The sequence below is a fragment of the Mobula hypostoma genome, chromosome 10 (assembly GCF_963921235.1).
Source record: "Mobula hypostoma chromosome 10, sMobHyp1.1, whole genome shotgun sequence".
In the NCBI taxonomy this organism is placed as follows: domain Eukaryota; kingdom Metazoa; phylum Chordata; class Chondrichthyes; order Myliobatiformes; family Myliobatidae; genus Mobula; species Mobula hypostoma.
Window position 1 is genome coordinate 15,044,423 of NC_086106.1, and position 22,842 is coordinate 15,067,264.

The following is a 22,842-nucleotide window of genomic DNA, read 5'->3' on the forward strand; positions in this document are numbered from 1 at the left end:
ACGAGGTTTACCGAATTTAAATAAAGAATTTGGGGGTGGGGGGGAAGCTACGTAAGAACAAGGCATGGTTGATATAGTGTGGAAAAGTGTGAGAAACGCAGCAAACTGCTAGAAACTTAAAGACATAGACTGTTAAAAGTGGAAGTAGTGAGTATCTCTATCTTACTTGAAAACCTCAGGGCGAAACCCCTGGAGGAGGGACGATGGCGATAAAAGTTCTATTGAAGCCATGGCAATAACAAACAGCAATGAGACAACATTGGCAGAGACGAGTGTCCGAGATCTCTACCGTGTAACTGGGAATTGGTTCTGTTAAACCACACCAAGGAATTTGGTCAGGTTTTTTTTGTGTAAGTGTTGTGAATCAACTGTTTGTAGATGATCAACTATTTCATCCAACAGACCAAGAAACAAGGTGGCGAGCCAGCCAAGCTGAAGAACAAAATGCGGGAACAAAATGTTTCATGACGTGGAGGATTTAATATGGTTGGATGTACAAGTTTATTTTCATTCTTGGGATCTGAATTTGATTATCTGCAAGAACTGATTATTTTTGCAAGACTTTGATAAGTTGCTGAATGAGAATTACTTTGCTTAAAAGTTGAGATGTTGGAGAATTGTCATGAAGGGAGTTAAGTTGTATAGATATATAATTTTTAATTTTCAATTTCAATTTGTAGACAAACTGACTTGAACTGAAGCTGAAGTTAACCGTAATATTAGTTTTCTAATAGGGAAGGAAAAAAAGAAAAGTTTACTCTGTAAACCCTTAGATAGGGAATAACACTAGATCTAATTAGTTAGAGAGATTGCAGTAACAAAGATTATTCTAATGAATATCACTGATTCTAACTAAACAAGAATTTGTTTTTTGTTTGATGCCTGAGATTTGGAATCTGAGCAGAATGTTGTAATTTTGAATTGTTCTTACTCAGGTAAATATTTTGTATATCATGTTTTTTATATAAACAAAACTTACCTCCGGAAGTGTGAGTTTTCTAATCACTGCCTCTTTCTGACGCCTAGAGCTCCTGATGACGTTCTAGCATCTGGTGTAGTACTATGTAGTTTGATTTTCTCATAAAGGGTGCGATGACCAGTCACATGAGATAAGGCGAGCGCTACATAGGTGTTACAGATCGTTTGGAATCAAATGACCTTGCCTGGTGTCTGACGGGAGCAAAGGATGTTGGGAATGGTGTGGGGGTGCCCCGGGAGGGGGGTGGGGCAGGTGGCAGAGAAGGAGTGCCGGGGCGGGGCGGGTGGGTGTGGATGGCACAGGTACAGACACACCCAGCCCTGAGGCACCGGGCAAGGTCATTTCATTCCAAACAATTGGCTGATTGATCATTACAGAATGTCTCTCTGGTGCTTCCCTCTCCCCTCCCCTTTTGTCAACCATAATTCCCCTCTCCCTGCCCCCTTCCCACTCTCAGTCCACAATAGAGACCCAGTACAGTGTGATACACAAAATTACTACAGTACTGTGTGTGTATCTTGGATCCTAGCTGTATACTGTATATGTGCCTAAGACTTTTGCACAGTTCTGTAGGTGTCCTGGAGGAGTGTTTTATCTGTCCCATCAACTTGTGATACCAGTAAAAGTCCTTGCATTTGCAGAATTTTTTGACATTTGCTTTGGGTATTAATGTGAACTATCTTAATAAGAGCTGAATCACCTGCGATTCACTGAAACTTTTGAACTGTGCTCGTGTTGAACATCCAGTGTCATAGTCATAGTCATACTTTATTGATCCCGGGGGAAATTGGTTTTCGTTACAGTTGCACCATAAATAATAAATAGTAATAAAACCGTAAATAGTTAAATAGTAATATGTAAATTATGCCAGTAAATTATGAAATAAGTCCAGGACCAGCCTATTGGCTCAGGGTGTCTGACCCTCCAAGGGAGGAGTTGTAAAGTTTGATGGCCACAGGCAGGAATGACTTCCTATGACGCTCTGTGTTGCATCTCGGTGGAATGAGTCTCTGGCTGAATGTACTCCTGTGCCCACCCAGTACGTTATGCAGTGGATGGGAGACATTGTCCAAGATGGCATGCAACATCCGCCTCCCAAAATATGCCGGTTGGGAGTTTACTTGAATATAGGAAATGACCCCAGGATCATTACATGTCAACACCGCTGAAGGACACAGCTAAAGGGTTCAAAGGAGGTTCAGGAAAATGACTCCAGGATTCAACGGCTTGTCGTATGAAAAGCGTTTGATGGCTCTGGGCCTGTATTGGCTAGAATTCAGAAGAATGAGGGGCGACCTCATTGAAACCTATGGTGAAGGGTCTTGATGAGGTGGATGTGGAGAGGGTGTTTCCTATGGTGGGAGAGTCTAGGGCCAGAGAGGTCACAGCCTCAGAAAAGAGGGGAGTCCTTTTAGCACGGAGATGAGGAGGAACCTCTTTAGCCAGAGAGTGGTGGATCTGTGGAATTTGTTCCCGTCTTTACGAATATTGAAGGCGGAGGTTGATAGATTTTGGATTGGTCAGGGCATGAAGGGATACAGGGAGAAGGCAAGATATTGAAGCTGAGAGGAATAAAGGATCAGCTGTGATCAGATGGGCCAAATGGCCTAATCCTGCTCCTACATCCTATGGTCCTAGGGTCTTAATTTGGGTGTCTAAATTCGCTGTTTGTATGCTTCCCAGAATCCCACTCAAGAAAGCAGCTGCTCCATCTACTGTAGACCACCAGGAGAGCGGCTGGGGATCGCCACGGTGCCATGGTCTAAGTGGAAGGGAAGATTCAGTAAGTTCCATTTGTACTTGGTGATGGGGCTTTGTGAAGGTCTCACTTTAAGTGGGGGCATGATACAGCCCAGGACTTGGGCAGCTGTCCGGAATAGGTGCAGTACACTCGTCAATCCTGTCAAACAAATTCGGCCCGTTGGAGGAATGGGTGATTTAATTGACCACTGATGGACATTTTCCCCAGTACCTCGATGGCGTGGCTGCACCCGGCTTCCAGGTCAGATCATAGACGCAAGAGATTCAACAGATGCTGGAAATCTTGAGCGACACGCATGATGCTGGAGGGACACAGCAGATCAGGAACCTTCTACGGGAGGGGAATAAGCAGTCATTGTTTCAGGGACCCGCCATGAGTCCCTTTATAGATTTCCCTCCATGGATGCTGCCTGACCTGCTGAGTTCCTCCACCATTCTGTACGTGTGCAGGTCCCCGGACGTGGCGCTCGATGCTCGTGCACCTTGGCAGGTCCTGATGCTGGCCTCGGGAGTTGGCAAAGTGCAGAATCCCGAACAGCGGCGCAAGTCTTGACTGAATCATGTGTCCCAGTGTTCAAAGTGCTACCGGTGAGCTGTTTCCTCCTCGATACCTCAACAGTCCTCATTCCTGGGCAACGTTCCCTCTCATTTGTAAGTCAAAGAACAGTGTGCGCAAAAAAAATCTTGTGCTGTGACATTTTTTTGCCCAGAGATGGCAACATGTGCGGACTGAATAATTTCCTTAATAAAAACAGAACAAGTAAGCCAGTTCTAAAATCTGCAGACAAATCATCGCAAACTCCACGCTGTCAGTGCCGTCCACATCAGAAACCGGAAAAGGAAATGTGACTGTGTATAAAGGCATCCGTTAGTCTTGCGAGACCATGGATCTGCGCCTGGGAAGTCTTCACTCTCCAGGGCGCAGGCCTGGGCAAGGTTGTATGGAAGACCAGCAGTTGCCCATGCTGCAAGTCTCCCCTCTCCGCCACACTGATGTTGTCCAAGGGAAGGGCATTAGGACCCATACAGCTTGGCACCAGTGTCGTCGCAGAGCAATGTGTGGTTAAGTGCCTTGCTCAAGGACACAACACGTTTCCTCGGCTGGGGCTCGAACTCACGACCTTCAGGTCACTAGTCCAATGCATTCACCACTTGGCCACATGCCCACACTGTGCGTGTGATTGTGTACGATCGTGAAATATACTTAACATGCTGACGAGGTAAAGGACAACAACCTTTTGTGAGCAGTTCAAATTCCTTTTTGCGCTAGTAGCAAAAGATGTGCGTGCGCGCGCACACCTTAGAGGGAACGTTGTTTCTGGGGACTTTCCACTGTCCAAGTCCTCTCCTCACCCAGCATTCCCTGATACTGTCTCCCATTCCTGATCTCTATCCTCATTACCCAGTGAGCTGTTTCCTCCTCATTAACTAAATAATCCTTATTCCTGGGGACTTTTCTAATCCTCACTTTCCACTATCAAATTTTCTCTTCACTCTATCTCCCATTCAAGATCTCTATCCTCATCACCCACCCCAGCGTCAGACTCCCTCAGTAGGTATAATAAGAGGAAGCAACTTATAAAGTAATCAGACTTACTGACCTATTGCCCTCTCAAATAGAAACCCATCGGGACAACAAATCAGAGCAGACAAAAGGGGAATTAAACCAAACAGTGTTGAACTAATATAATAAATCCTTATGAAAGTTTATTATTCATCAGTCCAGAGTAGTCAAACAATTTGAATTCAGTCCAAATGAGAAATTTCCTGCCATTGGTGGAATCGATCTATCATTGTGACATACGAGAGAAAGCAAAAAGGGATTGCAGGTGTTGGAAAGGAAGAAGAAAATGAATTAGGCGAGTGAGGAGGCGAGGGCGGGTGTGGGTTTTCGGAAATATTAAGATTCAGCGTTTTTACCAGTTTGAAATTGTGTCTCTGTTGCAGTGGAGAAGGCCGGAGGGGAAGACAGGTTTAAGGTGAGAGGGGGAGATTTAAGAGGCAACCGGAGGGCAAGTTGCTCACATAGAGGGTATTGTATTTATAGAAAGAGCTACCAGAGGACGTGGTTGAGGCAGGTTTAAAACACTTTTGCAAGACATTTGAACAGGTAGATGGATAGGAAAGGTTTAGGGATATGGGCAAATGGGACTAGGTTAGGTGGGCACTTTAGTCAGTGGGTTGGGCCAGTTTCAGTGATGGATTGTTCTATTGCGTTTCCTTGTGCTGGACTCCTCCAGGAAGGCAAATAAATCCTTTCCTCCCCAACCATTTTCACTGTCCACCACGAGACCAAAGCTGGTGGCATTTGCAAACATATTAATTCTGTCTCCTACGTTCTCTTCCAAATCATGAATATACACAACATATATTTTTAATGCTAATTTTGATGTCTTTGCACTGCTACCACAAACCAACAAATTTCACAACACACAAGTCAGTGTTAATAAGGCTGGTTCTAGACCTTCATTGGGCCTTCTCTCTCCGGAGGTACCCTGTGCTTGCTGGATCAGTACTCGTGGGGAGTAGGCATGAACTCGGGTTCAGTTGTTTGAGATGAGAGAAACTGGGTGGATTGGGTAAAGTCTAGATTCAGGTCTGACAGCTTGTTGTGCCTGACGTTGGGACTAGATGCAAGGAGGAACACTTGGCAAAATTCCATCCAAGCTCTCACGCTCTACCAGCTTGGTTTGTAGCAAGTTTACCACTTCATAGTTCAAGAACACTTGACTGTGACGAATGACATTCTAGCCATTCCTTCCCTGCCATTTCCTCAGCAGATCAACACCTCTTCCAAGGTGTTTTACCGTGACTGGATGACCCCGACCTTGAGTGCTGACGTTGCTGGATTCCCATTGTGTGGAACAAGGCTCCTCTCAACCCCGGTGATGCAGGGGAATGACCCACAGGAATGTGGTACGTACAGAGGGGCACAGGTGACCCAGGGACGGTGGTCCGTACTGAGGGACACAGGGGACCCAGGGACGGTGGTCCGTACTGAGGGGCACAGGTGACCCAGGGACGGTGGTCCGTACTGAGGGACACAGGTGACCCAGGGACAGTGGTCTGTACTGAGGGGCACGCGTGACCCAGGGATGGTGGTCCGTACTGAGGGACACAGGTGACCCAGGGATGGTGGTATGTTCTGAGGGGCACAGGTGACCCAGGGACGGTGGTCCGTACTGAGGGGCACGCGTGACCCAGGGACGGTGGTCCGTACTGAGGGATAGGTGTGACCCAGGGACGGTTGTCCGTACTGAGGGGCACGCGTGACCCAGGGACGGTGGTCCGTACTGAGGGACAGGCGTGACCCAGGGACGGTCCTCCGTACTGAGGGGCACACGTGACCCAGGGACGGTGGTCCGTACTGAGGGACAGGCATGACCCAGGGACGGTGGTCCGTACTGAGGGACACAAGGGACCCAGGGACGGTGGTCCGTACTGAGGGGCACAGGTGACCCAGGGACGGTGGTCCGTACTGAGGGGCACAGGTGACCCAGGGACGGTGGTCCGTACTGAGGGACACAGGTGACCCAGAGATGGTAGTATGTACTGAGGGACACAGGTGACCCAGGGACGGTGGTCCGTACTGAGGGACAGGTGTGACCCAGGGACGGTGGTCCGTACTGAGGGACAGGTGTGACCCAGGGATGGTGGTCCGTACTGAGGGACACAGGTGACCCAGGGACGGTGGTCCGTACTGAGGGACAGGTGTGACCCAGGGACGGTGGTCCGTACTGAGGGACAGGCGTGACCCAGGGACGGTGGTCCGTACTGAGGGGCACGCGTGACCCAGGGACGGTGGTCCGTACTGAGGGACAGGCGTGACCCAGGGACGGTGGTCCGTACTGAGGGACACAGGGGACCCAGGGACGGTGGTCCGTACTGAGGGGCACAGGTGACCCAGGGACGGTGGTCCGTACTGAGGGACAGGCGTGACCCAGGGACGGTGGTCCGTACTGAGGGACAGGCGTGACCCAGGGACGGTGGTCCGTACTGAGGGACACAGGGGACCCAGGGACGGTGGTCCGTACTGAGGGGCACAGGTGACCCAGGGACGGTGGTCCGTACTGAGGGGCACGCGTGACCCAGGGACGGTGGTCCGTACTGAGGGGCACGCGTGACCCAGGGACGGTGGTCCGTACTGAGGGGCACGCGTGACCCAAGGACGGTGGTCCATACTGAGGGACAGGTGTGACCCAGGGACGGTGGTCCGTACTGAGGGACACAGGTGACCCAGAGATGGTAGTATGTACTGAGGGACACAGGTGACCCAGGGACGGTGGTCCGTACTGAGGGACACAGGTGACCCAGGGACGGTGGTCCGTACTGAGGGACAGGTGTGACCCAGGGACGGTGGTCCGTACTGAGGGACACAGGTGACCCAGGGACGGTGGTCCGTACTGAGGGACACAGGTGACCCAGGGACGGTGGTCCGTACTGAGGGACAGGTGTGACCCAGGGACGGTGGTCCGTACTGAGGGACATAGGTGACCCAGGGACGGTGGTCCGTACTGAGGGGCACAGGTGACCCAGGGACGGTGGTCCGTACTGAGGGACAGGTGTGACCCAGGGACGGTGGTCCGTACTGAGGGACACAGGTGACCCAGGGACGGTGGTCCGTACTGAGGGACAGGTGTGACCCAGGGACGGTGGTCTGTACTGAGGGGCACGCGTGACCCAGGGACGGTGGTCCGTACTGAGGGACAGGTGTGACCCAGGGACGGTGGTCCGTACTGAGGGACAGGCGTGACCCAGGGACGGTGGTCCGTACTGAGGGACACAGGGGACCCAGGGACGGTGGTCCGTACTGAGGGGCACGCGTGACCCAGGGACGGTGGTCCGTACTGAGGGGCACGCGTGACCCAGGGACGGTGGTCCGTACTGAGGGACACAGGTGACCCAGGGACGGTGGTCCGTACTGAGGGACAGGTGTGACCCAGGGACGGTGGTCCGTACTGAGGGACAGGTGTGACCCAGGGACGGTGGTCCGTACTGAGGGACAGGCGTGACCCAGGGACGGTGGTCCGTACTGAGGGACACAGGGGACCCAGGGACGGTGGTCCGTACTGAGGGGCACAGGTGACCCAGGGACGGTGGTCCGTACTGAGGGGCACGCGTGACCCAGGGACGGTGGTCCGTACTGAGGGGCACGCGTGACCCAGGGACGGTGGTCCGTACTGAGGGGCACGCGTGACCCAGGGACGGTGGTCCGTACTGAGGGGCACGCGTGACCCAGGGACGGTGGTCCGTACTGAGGGACACAGGTGACCCAAGGACGGTGGTCCGTACTGAGGGACACAGGTGACCCAAGGACGGTGGTCCATACTGAGGGACAGGTGTGACCCAGGGACGGTGGTCCGTACTGAGGGACACAGGTGACCCAGAGATGGTAGTATGTACTGAGGGACACAGGTGACCCAGGGACGGTGGTCCGTACTGAGGGACACAGGTGACCCAGGGACGGTGGTCCGTACTGAGGGACAGGTGTGACCCAGGGATGGTGGTCCGTACTGAGGGACACAGGTGACCCAGAGATGGTAGTATGTGCTGAGGGACACAGGTGACCCAGGGACGGTGGTCCGTACTGAGGGACACAGGTGACCCAGGGACGGTGGTCCGTACTGAGGGACAGGTGTGACCCAGGGATGGTGGTCCGTACTGAGGGACATAGGTGACCCAGGGACGGTGGTCCGTACTGAGGGATAGGTGTGACCCAGGGACGGTGGTCCGTACTGAGGGACAGGTGTGACCCAGGGACGGTGGTCCGTACTGAGGGGCACGCGTGACCCAGGGACGGTGGTCCGTACTGAGGGGCACAGGTGACCCAGGGACGGTGGTCCGTACTGAGGGACAGGTGTGACCCAGGGACGGTGGTCTGTACTGAGGGGCACGCGTGACCCAGGGACGGTGGTCCGTACTGAGGGACAGGTGTGACCCAGGGACAGTGGTCCATACTGAGGGACAGGCGTGACCCAGGGACGGTGGTCCGTACTGAGGGACACAGGGAACCCAGGGACGGTGGTCCGTACTGAGGGGCACGCGTGACCCAGGGACGGTGGTCCGTACTGAGGGACACAGGTGACCCAGGGACGGTGGTCCGTACTGAGGGACACAGGTGACCCAGAGATGGTAGTATGTACTGAGGGACACAGGTGACCCAGGGACGATGGTCCATACTGAGGGGCACAGGTGACCCAGGGACGGTGGTCCGTACTGAGGGGCACGCGTGACCCAGGGATGGTGGTCCGTACTGAGGGACAGGTGTGACCCAGGGACGGTGTTACATATTGAGGGACACCTTCCCCAGGGACTGTGTTACCTACTGACGGATCCAGGTGACCCGAGGATGACAGTGTGTCCTGCAGGTATCGACTTTTAAAAGCAGCCACTCATTCCGTCGGATTATGGAGCATACACGAATGTTGATCTGCAGTTTGCTGTCATTTGTTGGGGTTGTTCTGAGGCTCTGGAAGGGAAGGCAGCAGAGATATTCTGGGGTTTAATGTACTGTGTCACTTGGTCAGTAAGACTCTTCACACTGACTCCAACCGCCTCATCAGTGAGTCTGGGTTTGAGCTTTCTCCTGCCATTCTCAGACACTGCTGCTCCAGTAAATGACCTGGTCCCACACTGAATGCCCAGAATGATGCCTGTTTATTCATCTCCTTAAATGCTCCCTGGCTTGCTGAGTTCCTCCAGCAGTTTGTGTCTGCTGCTTTGGTTTTCCAGCAGCTCTTCGTGTTAACGAGAACTGTTCTCTTGACTTCCCCTTCAATAGACAATAGGTGCGGGAGTAGGCCATTCAGCCCTTCAAGCCAGCACCACCATTCACTGTGATCATGGCTGATCATCCACAATCAGTACCCCGTTCCTGCCTTCTCCCCATATCCCTTCGCTCCGCTATCTTTAAGAGCTCTATCTAACTCTTTTTTGAAAGCATCCAGAGAATTAGCCTCCACTGCCTTCTGAGGCAGAGCATTCCACAGAACCACAACCCTCTGTGTGAAAAAGTTTTTCCTCAACTCCGTTCTAAATTGTCTTCCCCTTATTCTTAAACTGTGGCCTCTGGTTCTGGACTCCCCCAACATCGGGAACATGTTTCCTGCCTCTAGCCTGTCCAATCCCTTAATAATCTTATACGTTTCAATCAGATCCCCTCTCATCCTTCTAAATTCCAGTGTATACAACCCCAGTCGCTCCAATCTTTCAACATATGACAGTCCTGCCATCCCGGGAATTAACCTCGTGAACCTACGCTGCACTCCCTCAATAGCAAGAATATCCTTCCTCAAATTTGGAGACCAAAACTGTACACAATATTCCTGAAGTCTACAATCAAATCTTTGACCTTGCTGATATTGAGCGTGTTGTATTTGCAACATAATTCGACCAGCCGATCTAAGTCACTCCAGCTTTCCCATTTCCATGGATGCTGCCTGATCCGCTGAGTTCCTCCAGCATTTTGTGTTTGTTGCAAAGGAAATTCTTGTTGCTATGCAGGAAATGATGAAAACCCAGTGCTTTATTTAAAAGTGACCTCCTTCTCACGGTGAAATTAGTTTGATTGCACCAAAGTAGCTCCTCGCTTTGACTGACTGGCGTTGAATATCTTGTGTTTTGCTCCCTCCAGATCTTCCCGGTCAGAGCGACCAGGAGCCCCCTCGATCGCCGGGCTTGGTCTCAGCTGGTATTGAGCTGAGCACGGGTGAGGCGGATACTGCTGATCGAAGAGCTCCGTCGCTGAAGGCCAAGGCCCGCGCTCTCAGGCCGTGCAGCGCGTTGAGGCCAAGTGTTGCTGATAGACCAGGGGCAGGAAGGAAGGATCAGTCTTGGACAGGCTGCAAAGATGCTGTGAAGACGGACTTCAGCCCCGCCTGTGACCATGTGGCCTCCCTGCCATGTTTCCTTCAGCGTAATTCCACCCTGCGTCGTGAGGTAGTTCGCCGATCACTGAGCTTTCCCGAGGGAATTTCGGACAACTGGGAGCACGGGGCTGGGTTTGGAGACAGTCCTGATCTCCTGCTGGAAGGCACTCCGCCTGCGGCAAGAGCTGAGAATCCGCCAGCCTTCGGCTGTGGACCTTCTCCACGACCAGGGCCCGCCATGGGGGCGCGTCACCGCTCCGCAGATCTGGCCGGCCTGACCACAGGTCCTCTGCTATCTCAGGGGCCAGCCCTGCCCCTCGTTGCTCAGGTAGAGAGCAGTGCTACACACTCCCTGTACGAGACGGGGGATGGATTGTGGCCAGCAAAGGGCTGCGAGCCAGCACCCTGCAACGCACCGGGCCGCGGCAGTGGTAAGTCCCACCCGCAACCCAGCACGATGGCGCTGGCCCGAGCCTCTGTGGCAGGGTGCATTCGGAAATTTAACAAGCTCTCTGTGAAAAGGGACGGTTTGAAACAAAAAAGTTCCCACTGATCTCAAAGCAAGCCCCACAGCAATCTTCCACGCTGAGGTTTGCCCAGCAGGCAAGTACTCTGTTCGGAAGAAAGCCCATGGGGCGGGAGCATCGAGGCACGGGGCAGCCCATGAGAAGGTCCTTAAGCCTTGCAAATTTGTCAGGGCCTAGAGGAGCTGAAGAGCGCTAGCAAGCGCAGAGCAGTTAGTGCCTCAAAATCAAATGACCTGCAATTTTCAGGTGGCCCGGAGCGATGCTAGTTTAGCGGTGGCGTCACAGACTCTGAGGAAGACATTCAGGCCGGGTCTAAGGGAAGAAGACCCCCCCCACCCCCGGACAACAGAAGGAAGCCAGCAACACCAGTGGGCCTCAGGCTCACCACCCAAGCAAGAAGTAGCCAGCAAGGCTGCCCAAAACAATATTTTTTTGACTTTTAATGTGAGATTATCATCGGGATAGTGCTTCCAGTTTGAGGAAAGTGGGTGGTGTTTCGATATATGAGGGCTCGAGCCATGGATGTCCTTTGTCAACTGTCCACATTGCTGGCCTTCAAGCACAGCGCGAAGACCTAGACTACAAAGGCGTTTCATCCCACGTCCACCCTATTGTAGTTTTATTCAGGTGGATTGAAGGCATAGTGACCCTTCCAGTTTTCGAGACTCGGTGCCAGTCCCGCCGCCTCCATCGGGGTCCATTGGGCAGATTCCCAAAGATATTCCGTGTTTCCTGGTGCAGTTTTGTGTTTTGGATATACATAATTCAAAGCATGCCTTGGAGAAGGGTCGGGGTGGGGGGGGGGCTTGTGACAACGAGTCTTTATGATGCCGGTAATTTGGAGATTCCAGTGTCCTGTCATACCTCATCGGAAAAGGCTTCTGCCTTGGGAACGCCGGATACAGGGTATCAGTTTAAGTAATGCTTACACTGTTTTTAAACATTTTCACATGAAAAACATTCAATTTTACTCCTCTTTTTTTTCCCCCTTGAGAAAACTTGTATTCTCGAAGCTATATATTTCTACAAATAAAATCAGACTGTGCCTTATTGATTTACCCTGGTTTAAAGATTAGCTTTATTTGTCAAATATACATTGAAACATTCTGTGAAATGCATCGGGGGGGGGGAGGCAGGAGATTGGGGCTGAGAGGAAAAATGGTGAAATGATGGAGCAAACTCGATGGGCCAAGCAGCCTAATTCTGCTCCTGTGTCTTATGGTCTTATGGCCTCTGTCTCCAGGACAGTCCTCCAGGCCTCCTATTTCCAGGCTTTGGCCATCAGGCTTCAACTTCTGGACGTCCATTCAGCATTTGGCCATCATTCTTCAGTAGTGACCACCGGACTAGCCGATGATGGGACCTTGAACACCAGGCACGTCCCTTGTGCTTCCCAGAACCCACTGACTTGGGACAGCCCGGCATCCATGCATGTCCTTCGTCAATTGTCCACGTTGCTGGCGGAGACCTCGACTACAAAGGTCTTGCGTCCCATGTCCACCCTATTGTAGCAAGAGTAGGTCTGGGCCAGTGCAGAAGAAGGACGAACAGGACAATTTGTATATTCCAAGCAGCTGAAGTTTTGATCTTTTCCCCTGTGTGATAGAACAAACCCTCCCTTTGACATCCAACCTGTAAATTCTGTCTGCCAGTACTGCTCTCCCTTCTGTTGTCCACAGCCACATCGCCTGGCGATGGAGAAAAGACCAGACAACGCAGAGGCTCTGGGGAGATGGGAGATGCCTCCCACAATGGATCTTACCGAAGTCTTCCTAGGGCTGGGAATCCCAGGCCCCAGTCACTCATGGGATTATGAACAATCTTCCACTTGTGGGAAGGGGTTCGCAGCGTCCCAAAGATGAGCAGATTAAATTTCCCCTCGTTGAGGGTGAGGGGTTAAATCTGGAAGTCTGTAAAAAAAAGTGGGCAGGTTAAAACTGGGAGTAGTGTCAGTGGATGATTGATGCTTGGTACAGACTCCGGGCCTGTTTCCATGTTTTACCTCTCTATGATCTATGAAATGGATTAAAAACATAAATGTTGATTTATGTGTCAGCATTCTGGTATGAATCCATTTGGCCGAGGTTCCTTTCTCCCTCGACATCTCAGAGTATCAATCCAGTTATTAAGGAGAGCAGGTGCTGGAGAAGTTAGAGTGATAGGGGAACGAGGCCCCTGTGAATCATCACTCAGGGTGTGCAGGGGTTCCCATTCTTTCTTTAATGTCATGGGCCCCTACCATTAACCGAGGGGTCCGTGGACCCCAGCCTGGGAACCCCTGGTGTAAGTAAGCGTGCATGTGAAATGTGGCCGCCTCCACACAAGGTTATCAAAGCTGAGCTCCTCTTTGTACCCACCAATCCTTCAAGAGAACCGCAAACTTGTGGTTTGCGTGCCTTAATGGCCCAAGAGCTGTGTTGGCTGGAGTCAGGGCTTTATGCCTTGTCCCTTGGTGGGGTCACCCATGCCGAGCAGGTCAAAGGGCAGAGGCCAGACTAAGAGTGGTCCACCGGTCCTCCAGGTTTGGAGGTTCAACTCAGGGTGAACAACCCTGACTGGTCAAACAAAACTGTTACGGAAACACCAGTGAAGAGCCTTCTACATCTGAGTGTGACGGTATTCCTGAGTCTCCACCCGGGACTTGCACGACCGACAGTAGTGAAAACGGAGAGGAAGCTACTGATGGGGTGAAGGAAGCCCTGAGATGGAGGACCTTCACTGCCCTAAATACCAGTGGCATAATGGGCAGTAAGTAAATAAGTTGTACCAATTCTATTTTAACAGGCATAACAAATGTATAAAGTTCTTCCACTACTGGACAGGGAGGTCCATGGTCCATTGGGTTAGGAACCCCCTCGATTATTGTGTGTCTACCACCCCAGAGGTCCACCTGAGTGGTGACAGCTTTATTGGTTTTAAGAAATCTACTGAACACCACCTGATGCTACTACTACTACGTCGATTCAGGTCCAGGGGGCCGGCGTCGGGCACGATGACAAACTCTCCACTTCTCCCTCTCCCTCATCAGTGTGTTCAGTTCATCTACACGTTGTCTATGAATGAAAGGTATGCATGGTTTATTCTTGTAAATTAAAAAATTATGAATAAAGTTTATTTTGATACAGTACAGTGGAAAACTTCGAACTACTACAGCACTGTGTATATGTGTGTGTATATGTAATATGAGCTAGGGTGCCTAGCACTTTTGCTCAGTACTGTAACACACATAAAAATAGCTGGTGAACACAGCAGGCCAGACAGCAGCTATAGGAAGAGGTACAGTCGACATTCTTGAAATTCCAGCATCTGCAGATTTCCTCGTGTTTGCACAGTTCTGTATAATGCTCTGTACTTGGGTGGTATCTCTCGTACGTATAGAGAGAGAGAGAGAGAGAGAGAGCTAGGGTGCCCAAGACTTTTGCACAGTACTGTAGTAATTTTATGTGTTGCACTGTACTGCTGCAAAATAAAACACATTTCATGACCTCTGTGAGTGAGGATAAACCTGATTCTGACCTGGGTCTCCATTGTGGACTGAGAGTGGGAAGGGGGGCAGGGAGAGGGGAATCATGGTTGGGAAAAGGGGAAGGGAGAGGGGAGGGAGTGGGAAGCACCAGAGAGACATTCTGTAATGATCAATAAACCAACTGCTTGACATTAAATGACCTTTCCTGGTGGTTCAGGGCTGGGTGTGTCTGCACCCGGCCCATCTCCCAACCCAGCACTCCTTCCCTGCCACCTGTCCCACACCTCTCCCGCAGCACACCACCTTCACTATTCCCAACATCCTTTGCTCCCGCCAGATTTACAAACTCGCTCTTGGCTCCTCGTCGACAAATACCCCTCCCGCAGTGCTCTACCTTCGCCGTTCCGAACATCCTTTGCTCCTGCCACCTTTACAAACATTAAAAAAGCAAATGCATATTCACATCTTCATGTGGTATTATTCTCAGCACTTCACATCAACCACTTTTTGGCTTAAAATTAATGTGCGTGATATTGTGCATACCATGCACAGAAAACCTTGGTTGTTTTCCCCGTCTTACTGGAACTTGCAGGTCCAGCTCATCTTTTTAAGAAGCTGAGCCATAACACAGAGTGCTTCCAGATTTGCTTTAAATGGATTTGGGCTCTTTGATAATAGTTTTGTACCTGGAAATGTTTGTGTAGGCTGCTTGTGCACTTAAAGAGGTATTGACGAGGGAAAACATTTCCCTGCTTGCCCAGGAGATCTATGTTTCGCTTCTGCTGACCATTAAAGGAGAATCCCATCAGAAACCCATCGTTGCTGAAGCCAGTCATGTTATCACCATTATTAGTTTAGTAGTCGGAGCCTTTTCCCCCTGCGTTGTCATGGCAACAAATGGTTAATAGACATCATAGATCCTCAGCACTGATGGTACAGGGGTGAAGTTGTTTGACTCTGTAGAGCACCTTGCAGTGACTGGGAAGAGTGTATCCATTCTGTTATAAGACCAGAATTAGGAGCAGAATTAGGCCATTCGGCCCCATCGAGCCTGCTCTGCTACTTAATCATGGCTGATTTATTATCCTTCTCAACCCCATCCTCCTGCTTTCCCCTCATAACCTTTGACACCCCTTACCAATCAAGAACCTATCAACATCCGCTTTAATTATGGTTCATAGCTCAACAGCAAGAGGACCAGACCCTTCAGCCCGATGTGTGTCACAGCATCTGTAACGGGGGCTCCCAATCTTTGTAAACCCTACAACAATACCACTTACCAAACTCTTGCTCCATACCCTACAATACTTTGATGGTTCAAGTGAACATGTCGATCAGGGGTTCCCAACCTCTTTTCTGCCTTGGACCAGTGCTATTAAGTAAGGGGTCTGATAGCATGAACATCGATTACTTGTGTACGGGGTTTCTTCTTTGTTATGTTAAAATTAAAATGGCTTCTTCCTTATGTTAATCTTTTAAACTGCTGTGTATTGAATTAAAATGGCTTCTATGTTATGTTAAATGCTGAGGAAGTCTCTAGTTAGCAATTTGCTTGGGTTATAACAGATAGCTGGTGTACTATCAGCCAGTGGGTGTCCATGTTATTCTTTCTTGGAGTGATATGCTGTCTCGTATGGCTGGGAACCAGGGGGTTTTGGCGGGGAGTCGGAGGAGAGACCGTGAGGACGACGGACGTGCGGGAAAGCTCAGGTCGATCACTCCGGGTGTTCCCGAGCCGCGAGTCGACGGGGTCAGAGGGGTCCCGAAGAGGTCCCCAAGCTCCAACGTGTGCACGAAGGAATTGAACTTTGATAAGTCTGGCGCCTTTTCCATTCCTTTTTTTGCATTGAACTTCTATTAATCTCATAGACTTAGTAATATCTATAAAGTGTACTTGGTAAAACGTACTGAGTGTGCTGGCTGGCGATCGATGTTTGAAGCTGAATTTGGTGGCAGTTGTACAGCAACCAACACAACCAGGAGACCAGGCGAGCGGTGGCCGGGGTTTCCCCTCGATATATACGAGCCAATATAGCTGAGCGTTACACTTGAACTTGCGATAATGCCCCCGCCCCTTCTCTATTCCCATTCCCCTCTCCCTCTCTCACCTCATCTCCTTACCTGCCCATCACCTCTCTCTGATGCTCCAGCCTCTTTTTTCTTTCTTCCATGGCCTCCTGTCCTCACTTATTAGATTCCACCTTCTCCAGCCCTGTATCTCTTTCACCAATCAACTCCCCAGCTCATTACTTCATCCCTCCCGGCTCCTGGTTTCACCTATCACCTTGTGTTTCTCCCTCCCTTCTCCCGCACCCCCCACCTTCTAACTCTGCCTCCTCATCTTCTTTTTTCTCCTGTCCTGAGGAAGAGTCTCCGCCCGAAATGTCGACTGTTGACTCTTTTCCTTAGATGCTGCCTGGCCTGCTGAGTTCCTCCAGCATTTTGTGTGCGTCGCTCGGATTTCCAGAGTCTGCAGATTTTCTCTTGTTTCTTTCAATTTTTTTTTCTCTAGTTTACTGAGCCCTAGTTCACCGGCTAAACTCCAGGTGGTCTCGGTCTCAGGAACGCGTAAGCCTCTCCACCACCACGAGTCGATGATCCTCGCTCAGCTCCTGGGAGGTTCACTCATGGTCAAGGGGACGTTTCCTGACAAAACCGGATCCAACCAAGATCTCAACGGTGGAACTGGCAGAAGATGACACATCACAACGGCAGTGGGGGAAGACTGCAGCAGTGAAGGCTCCCCAGTTGTCTTCCACTTCATGTAACTGGATCTTGACCCTGATCTGCCAACAACTAACCAAGGAAGTTGCCCATAAAGTGACACACAGGCATTCTCCATTAAAGGACTCCACATCCTGGATCGACCTCTACAGCCACCTGAGGACCTACCAGTAGACAACCCCCAGGGAGAACATCCTACTCAACTCTCCGTCCAGTCGTTTAACAGCATGAAAGATTCATCTGTCCAACTTTTCCCTGGAGCTCCCCGTCCTGACCTCCAACAGCAACGTAGACAGTGATTATATACTTATAGCCGGTGTGGTAACCCTTGCAGTGATTCGAGATTCAAGGCGCAAGTTTGTTTGCCGTGCATCAGAACGTACAGTGGAGTGCGTCATTCACGTTAGCAACCAACACACACACACACACACACACACACACACACGTGCCGGGGCCAGCCCACGAACACTGCTGCACAGTTCCAGTGCCAACATCGCATGCCCGCAGAGCTTGGCAGAACAACACATGCCAACATAGCATGCCCACAGAGCTTGGCAGAACAACACATACCAGGACAAGCAATAGCCCCGTTCCTCCCTTCCACCCACACATGTTCACATCCGTGACCATTGTGAAGATCGAGTGGAGACCCAGACTCCGGCCAAACCTCTAATTTCCCACGTCCCTGTTCCCTAAACCCTAACCTGACCCCAACTCCCCTCGCTGTCCCCAAAACCATCCCTACAAACCTAAAAACCATCCCTACAAACCTAAAAACCATCCCTACAAACCTAAAAACCTAAAAAAAGCAATTAAAAATAGCAAAAGCAGAGCTCCAGCCTGACAAAGGTCAAAGATTAACATTTGATGCCAAATCTCACACAACTGGTTGATATCAGAATCTCTTTGGAAGAGAAAGAGGCAAAGGAGGTTTAGGGGCCAGATGATGTTGAAAGAGGAAGTGATATTAAGCTAACAGAAATGACATAAGTTGGGTAGTAAATCAAAAAGAAAGGAAATAGAATTTGAGGTGGTGATTTTGCCCATGCTGGCCATAAATTTAATCTTTGACCTGGATGGTGAAACACCCAAGGTTTTGTACACTTGGAGCTATAAGCTCAGTTCTCATCATCACACCACAACAAGAATATGTTTTGCAATATTTAAGATGCAAATGAGTATGAACATGTCTTCCTCCTGTGAACAAATTCCACTCCCCCCCCATTCCCAACTGTGACCTTTTACTTCTTCTCACCTGCCTATTACTTCCCCCTGGGTCCTCTCCTCCTTCCCTTTCTCCTTGTGGTCCACTCCCCTCTCCTATCAGATTCTTTCCTCTCCAGCCCTTAACTTTTGACACTTACTCTTCCAGCCGGCCTTTTCTCCCCCTCTCCCAACCGTTTTATTCCGGCGTCTTCCCCTTCCTTCTCAGCCCTGAAGCAGGGCCTCGGCCCGCAACATTGACTCTTTCCTCTTCGCAATAGATGCTGCCTGATCTGCTGAGTTCCTCCAGCGTTTTGAATGGATTAGATTGATGTTGTAGTAGGTTAGTTAGTCAGCATAACACCGGTGGGCCGAAGGGCCTATAATGTGCTGTTCTGTTCTATGTTCCCTGTTCCACTGCCATGGCTTTCTATAGTCCTGATGTGAGCAAAATTAGTGCTCATAGTCACAGAGTCATGGAGAAACAGGCCCTTCGGCCCATCTAGTCCATGCCAAAACCACTTAAGCTGCCTACTCCCATCGACCTGCACCGGGACCGAAGCCCTCCATACCCCTACTATCCGTGTACCTGCCCAAGCTTCCCTTAAACGTTGAATTCAAGCTCTCATGTACCACTTGTGTTGGCAGCTCATCCCACACTCTCACGACCTTCTCAGTGAAGAAGTTTCTCCTCATGTTTCACCTTTCACCTTTAACCCATGACCTGTGGTTGTAGTCCCACCCAACCTGAGTGGGAAAAGCCTGCTTGCATTAACCCTATCTAGACCCCTCATAATTTGGTGTACCTCTGTCAAATCTTATCTCAATTTCCTATGTTCTAAAGAATACAGTCCTAAGCTACTCGATCTTTCCTCGTAACTCAGATCCTCCAGATCTGGCAGCATTCTTATAAATCTCTAAAACAGCGGGGAGAGAAAGTGGAAATACGAAGCAAGCAGTGCAGTTTATTTACTCACCCCTCTTCTCCGATAGCCCATGTGCCTCTCCCTTGCTGTTTCAGGCACACTGCTTCGGAGTTCTAACACTATTACTGGGTGTCAAGCACTTGGTAATGTCGCTGGGACGGTGAAGAGTTTTATTACCGCAGGTTCTCTGCTTCATGACTTCATTTTCTGAACTAATACTTGACGATGCTGAGATGCACCCTGGGATGTATCAGTGGAGCAACTTGGGGTCACTGGGTGTTTCGGGTCGTTCAACGTCGGGCACTCCTGCCCAGGCGACTCGGCCAGGGTTGATCAGGCCCTGGGCTTGATTGGTTCAGGGGCTACACCTCTTGATCCACTGCTCGCTCAGCAGCCTCTGTGATAGTCCTGATGGCTCGTTTCTTTGCAGACCCTGTAATGTCAAGGAGAGAGTAGGTTCTGCACAGCGGGAAGCCAGCAAAACCTCTACACCCCACCTTTATAGGCTCACATCGTGCCCTCCAGCCCTGTCTCTACCAGCTCCTGGCATTTGGCCGCCTTACGCTCGAATGCCTCTTCAATCCGGTCTTTCCAAGGCACTGTCAGTTCTACCATGACCACCTGCTTCCAGGTTTCTGACTGAATGGCCATGTCAGGCCTCAGGGATGATGATGCAATGAACTTGGGGAGCTCCAACTGCTTGCCAAGATCGACGTTCTGACGCCGTGGTGAGCAAACCTTCTAGTGAGACAAGTGCTATATCAAAGAGTCCTTTCGAATCAGAATTCAGCCGTACTTTGCTAGCAGCAAATACCCGGTAGCGTACCCTTTAGTGTAAGGTCTTGCAGTGCCATCATTGTTTGTCTGGAGTCCGTACATTCTCCCTACGACCGGCTACATTTCCTCTGGGGGCTCCAGTTTCTTCGCACATTCCAAAAAAAGATGTGCGTTGCAGTGAGTAAGTTGTGGGCGTGCCATGTTGGCGCCAGAACCGTGGTGACACTTGCGGACAGCCCCCAGAACATCTTCGACTGTGCTGGTCTTTGGCGATCTGGCGCATTTCACTGTTGTGCTTCGACGTACTTGTTTAGATTAGATTATGAGGACACGTAGTCCTCTTTTATTGTCATTTAGTAATGCATGCATTAAGAAATGATACAATATTCCTCCGGTGTGATATCACAGAAACACAGGACAGACCAAGACTGAAGAACTAACAAAAAACCACATAATTATAACATATAGTTACAACAGTGCAACAATACCATAACTTGATGAAGAACAGGCCATGGGCCCAGTAAAAAAGTTCAAAGTCTCTCGAATGTCCCACATCTCACGCAGACGGGAGAAGGAAGAAAACTTTCCCTGCCATGCCTGACCACAGTCCGACTCTGTGTCGTCCGAAAACTTCGAGCTCCAATCAGCCCTCCGATACCGAGTACCATGACTGCCAAACGCTTCGACCCCAGCCTTGGTCGCCAGCAGCAGGCAAAGCCGGGGATTTTGGGGCCTTCCCTCCGGAGATTCTCGATCACACAGTAGCAGCGGCAGTGACCGGTGTTTCAGAAATTTCTCCAGATGTTCCTCTGTGCCTTCTCACGTCTGTCTCCATCAAATCAGAATTGTGCACGACATCCTACTTACAAATACGATATCATTTCACCGGAGAGCTGCGTGCACTGCGTCGCACTGTCATCTTCTCCTCCCGCCATCTTCTTGTGACGGGTAAAGCTAATCTTTTATTCTTATAAAATGTCTTGTTACTGCAGCGATGTTGGAAATACGGAAATACTTTTAGGAATTGTAATTATAAAGCCTTAGATTATTGGAAGAACCGTGAGGGGAGACTTCTTCACTCAGAGGATGGTGAGAGTGTGGGACGAACTGCCAGCGCAAGTGGTGCATATGAGGTCGATTTCAACGTTTAAGAGAAGTTTGGATAGGTACTTGGATGGGAGGAGTATGGAGGGCTATGGTCCCAGTACAGGTCGATGGGAATAGGCAGTTTACATGGTTCAGCATGGACTAGATGGGCCAAAAGGCAGGTTTCTGTGACTTTAACCTGGGGAAAGAGTTTCAGAGTCACGAGAGGCAGCAGATGCTGGAATCTGGAGCTGCAGACAGTCTGCTGGAGGAACTGGGTGGGTCGAGCAGCGTCCGTGGGGGGAGATGGACGTGATGTTTTGGGTCGAGAGTCTTCATCAGGATTGAGAGGGGAGAGGACAGATAGTATTCCATGGAAAGGGGAACGGTGTAGGGAGGTGTTGAAGGGTGAAGGGCAGGTGGAACCAGATGGGGGAGGGGATACAGTAGGCGGTGAGTTGGTGGTAGATGGTTGGGACTAGGATGGAGACGGGGATGGAAATGGGTTTTGGGAGGAGGGGTTGCTGGAGGAGGGAATGGGAAAGGGGACAAATGTAGGTGGATCAGACGAGGAGACAGAGGAGCACAAGAGGTGTGGGTTACTGAATGGCGTGGAATGCAGTAGATCAGGTTGGGAGCAGGGCTTGAAGAGAGCTGCTCAAGTCCCCGGGTGGTGGTGATGAAGGAGTTGGCACCTCCAGTAGGACACCAACGAGCTCAGTCACAGCGGCCACTCAGGGTCCAATCAAAGGTGCATTTGTTCATCTGGTATCTTGTTTTGCAATCATAAGTCACTGCCGGTTACTAAAAACATCAAGTACTGCAGGACAATCCCATCAGCAATTTGCTCGATGGCGAAGGAGCTGGACTTGTTGAGCACTGTTGTTTGTGTTGTCATCAGGACTTGTTGCGTACCAGCGGGTGGAGAGAGTGCGCGATCCAACAAACCAAGTGAGTGATTACCTTTGACGCAAGACCCTGTTGCATATTGGTGACGTGGAAAACTGCAAGCCCATCCATGGGAAAAGACCGGTGGCGGTAGAGATGCTTTGCCTCGTTTGCGGCGTGCGCTAGGTCTCGGGCCGCGGGGTCGCCTTGGATGCAGCGACCTGTTGCAGCTGCTGAGGGGAGCGAGCAGGGGCTTCTGCTGGGATCGTGCTGGGTTAGGACCTGGCCCCTCCTCTTGGTGCTGCCCTCCGGTGTTCACTCAGTGCTGTCTTCCGGTCTTCGCTCAGTGGAAGAACAAACTCAACCAGGACAATCCAAGTTCAAGTTCAAATTCAGGTTTAATTGTCATTCAACCATGCATGAATACAGCCGAGCGAAACAGTGCTGCTTCGGGCCAAGGTGCAAAACATACACGCCAGGCACACACAAAGCAAACATTTGGTCATGAGGGAGAAAAATAAATAAATAGATAGAGATATATAGATGTGTGTGTGTGTGTATATATGTATATGTATATGTATATATATGTATATGTGTATATGTGTATATGTATATGTGTATATGTATATATGTATAT

At 50.5% G+C, this 22,842-nt stretch overlaps 1 protein-coding gene across 3 annotated transcripts in view; it reads left to right on the forward strand.

The window, feature by feature from the left end:
• LOC134352665 (uncharacterized) overlaps positions 1-11,911 on the forward strand; it is a 104,665-nt gene extending 92,754 nt beyond the window's left edge. For 2 of the 3 annotated variants that reach the window (XM_063060019.1, XM_063060021.1), the window contains exons 11-13: positions 2,663-2,762; positions 5,518-5,656; positions 10,374-11,911. In XM_063060019.1, the coding sequence (XP_062916089.1) occupies positions 2,663-2,762; positions 5,518-5,656; positions 10,374-11,161 (1,027 nt within the window). In that variant the 3' untranslated portion in view covers positions 11,162-11,911. The remainder of the gene's footprint in view (positions 1-2,662; positions 2,763-5,517; positions 5,657-10,373) is intronic. The other variant, XM_063060020.1, reaches the window with a different exon arrangement.
• The last annotated feature ends 10,931 nt before the right edge of the window (positions 11,912-22,842 follow it).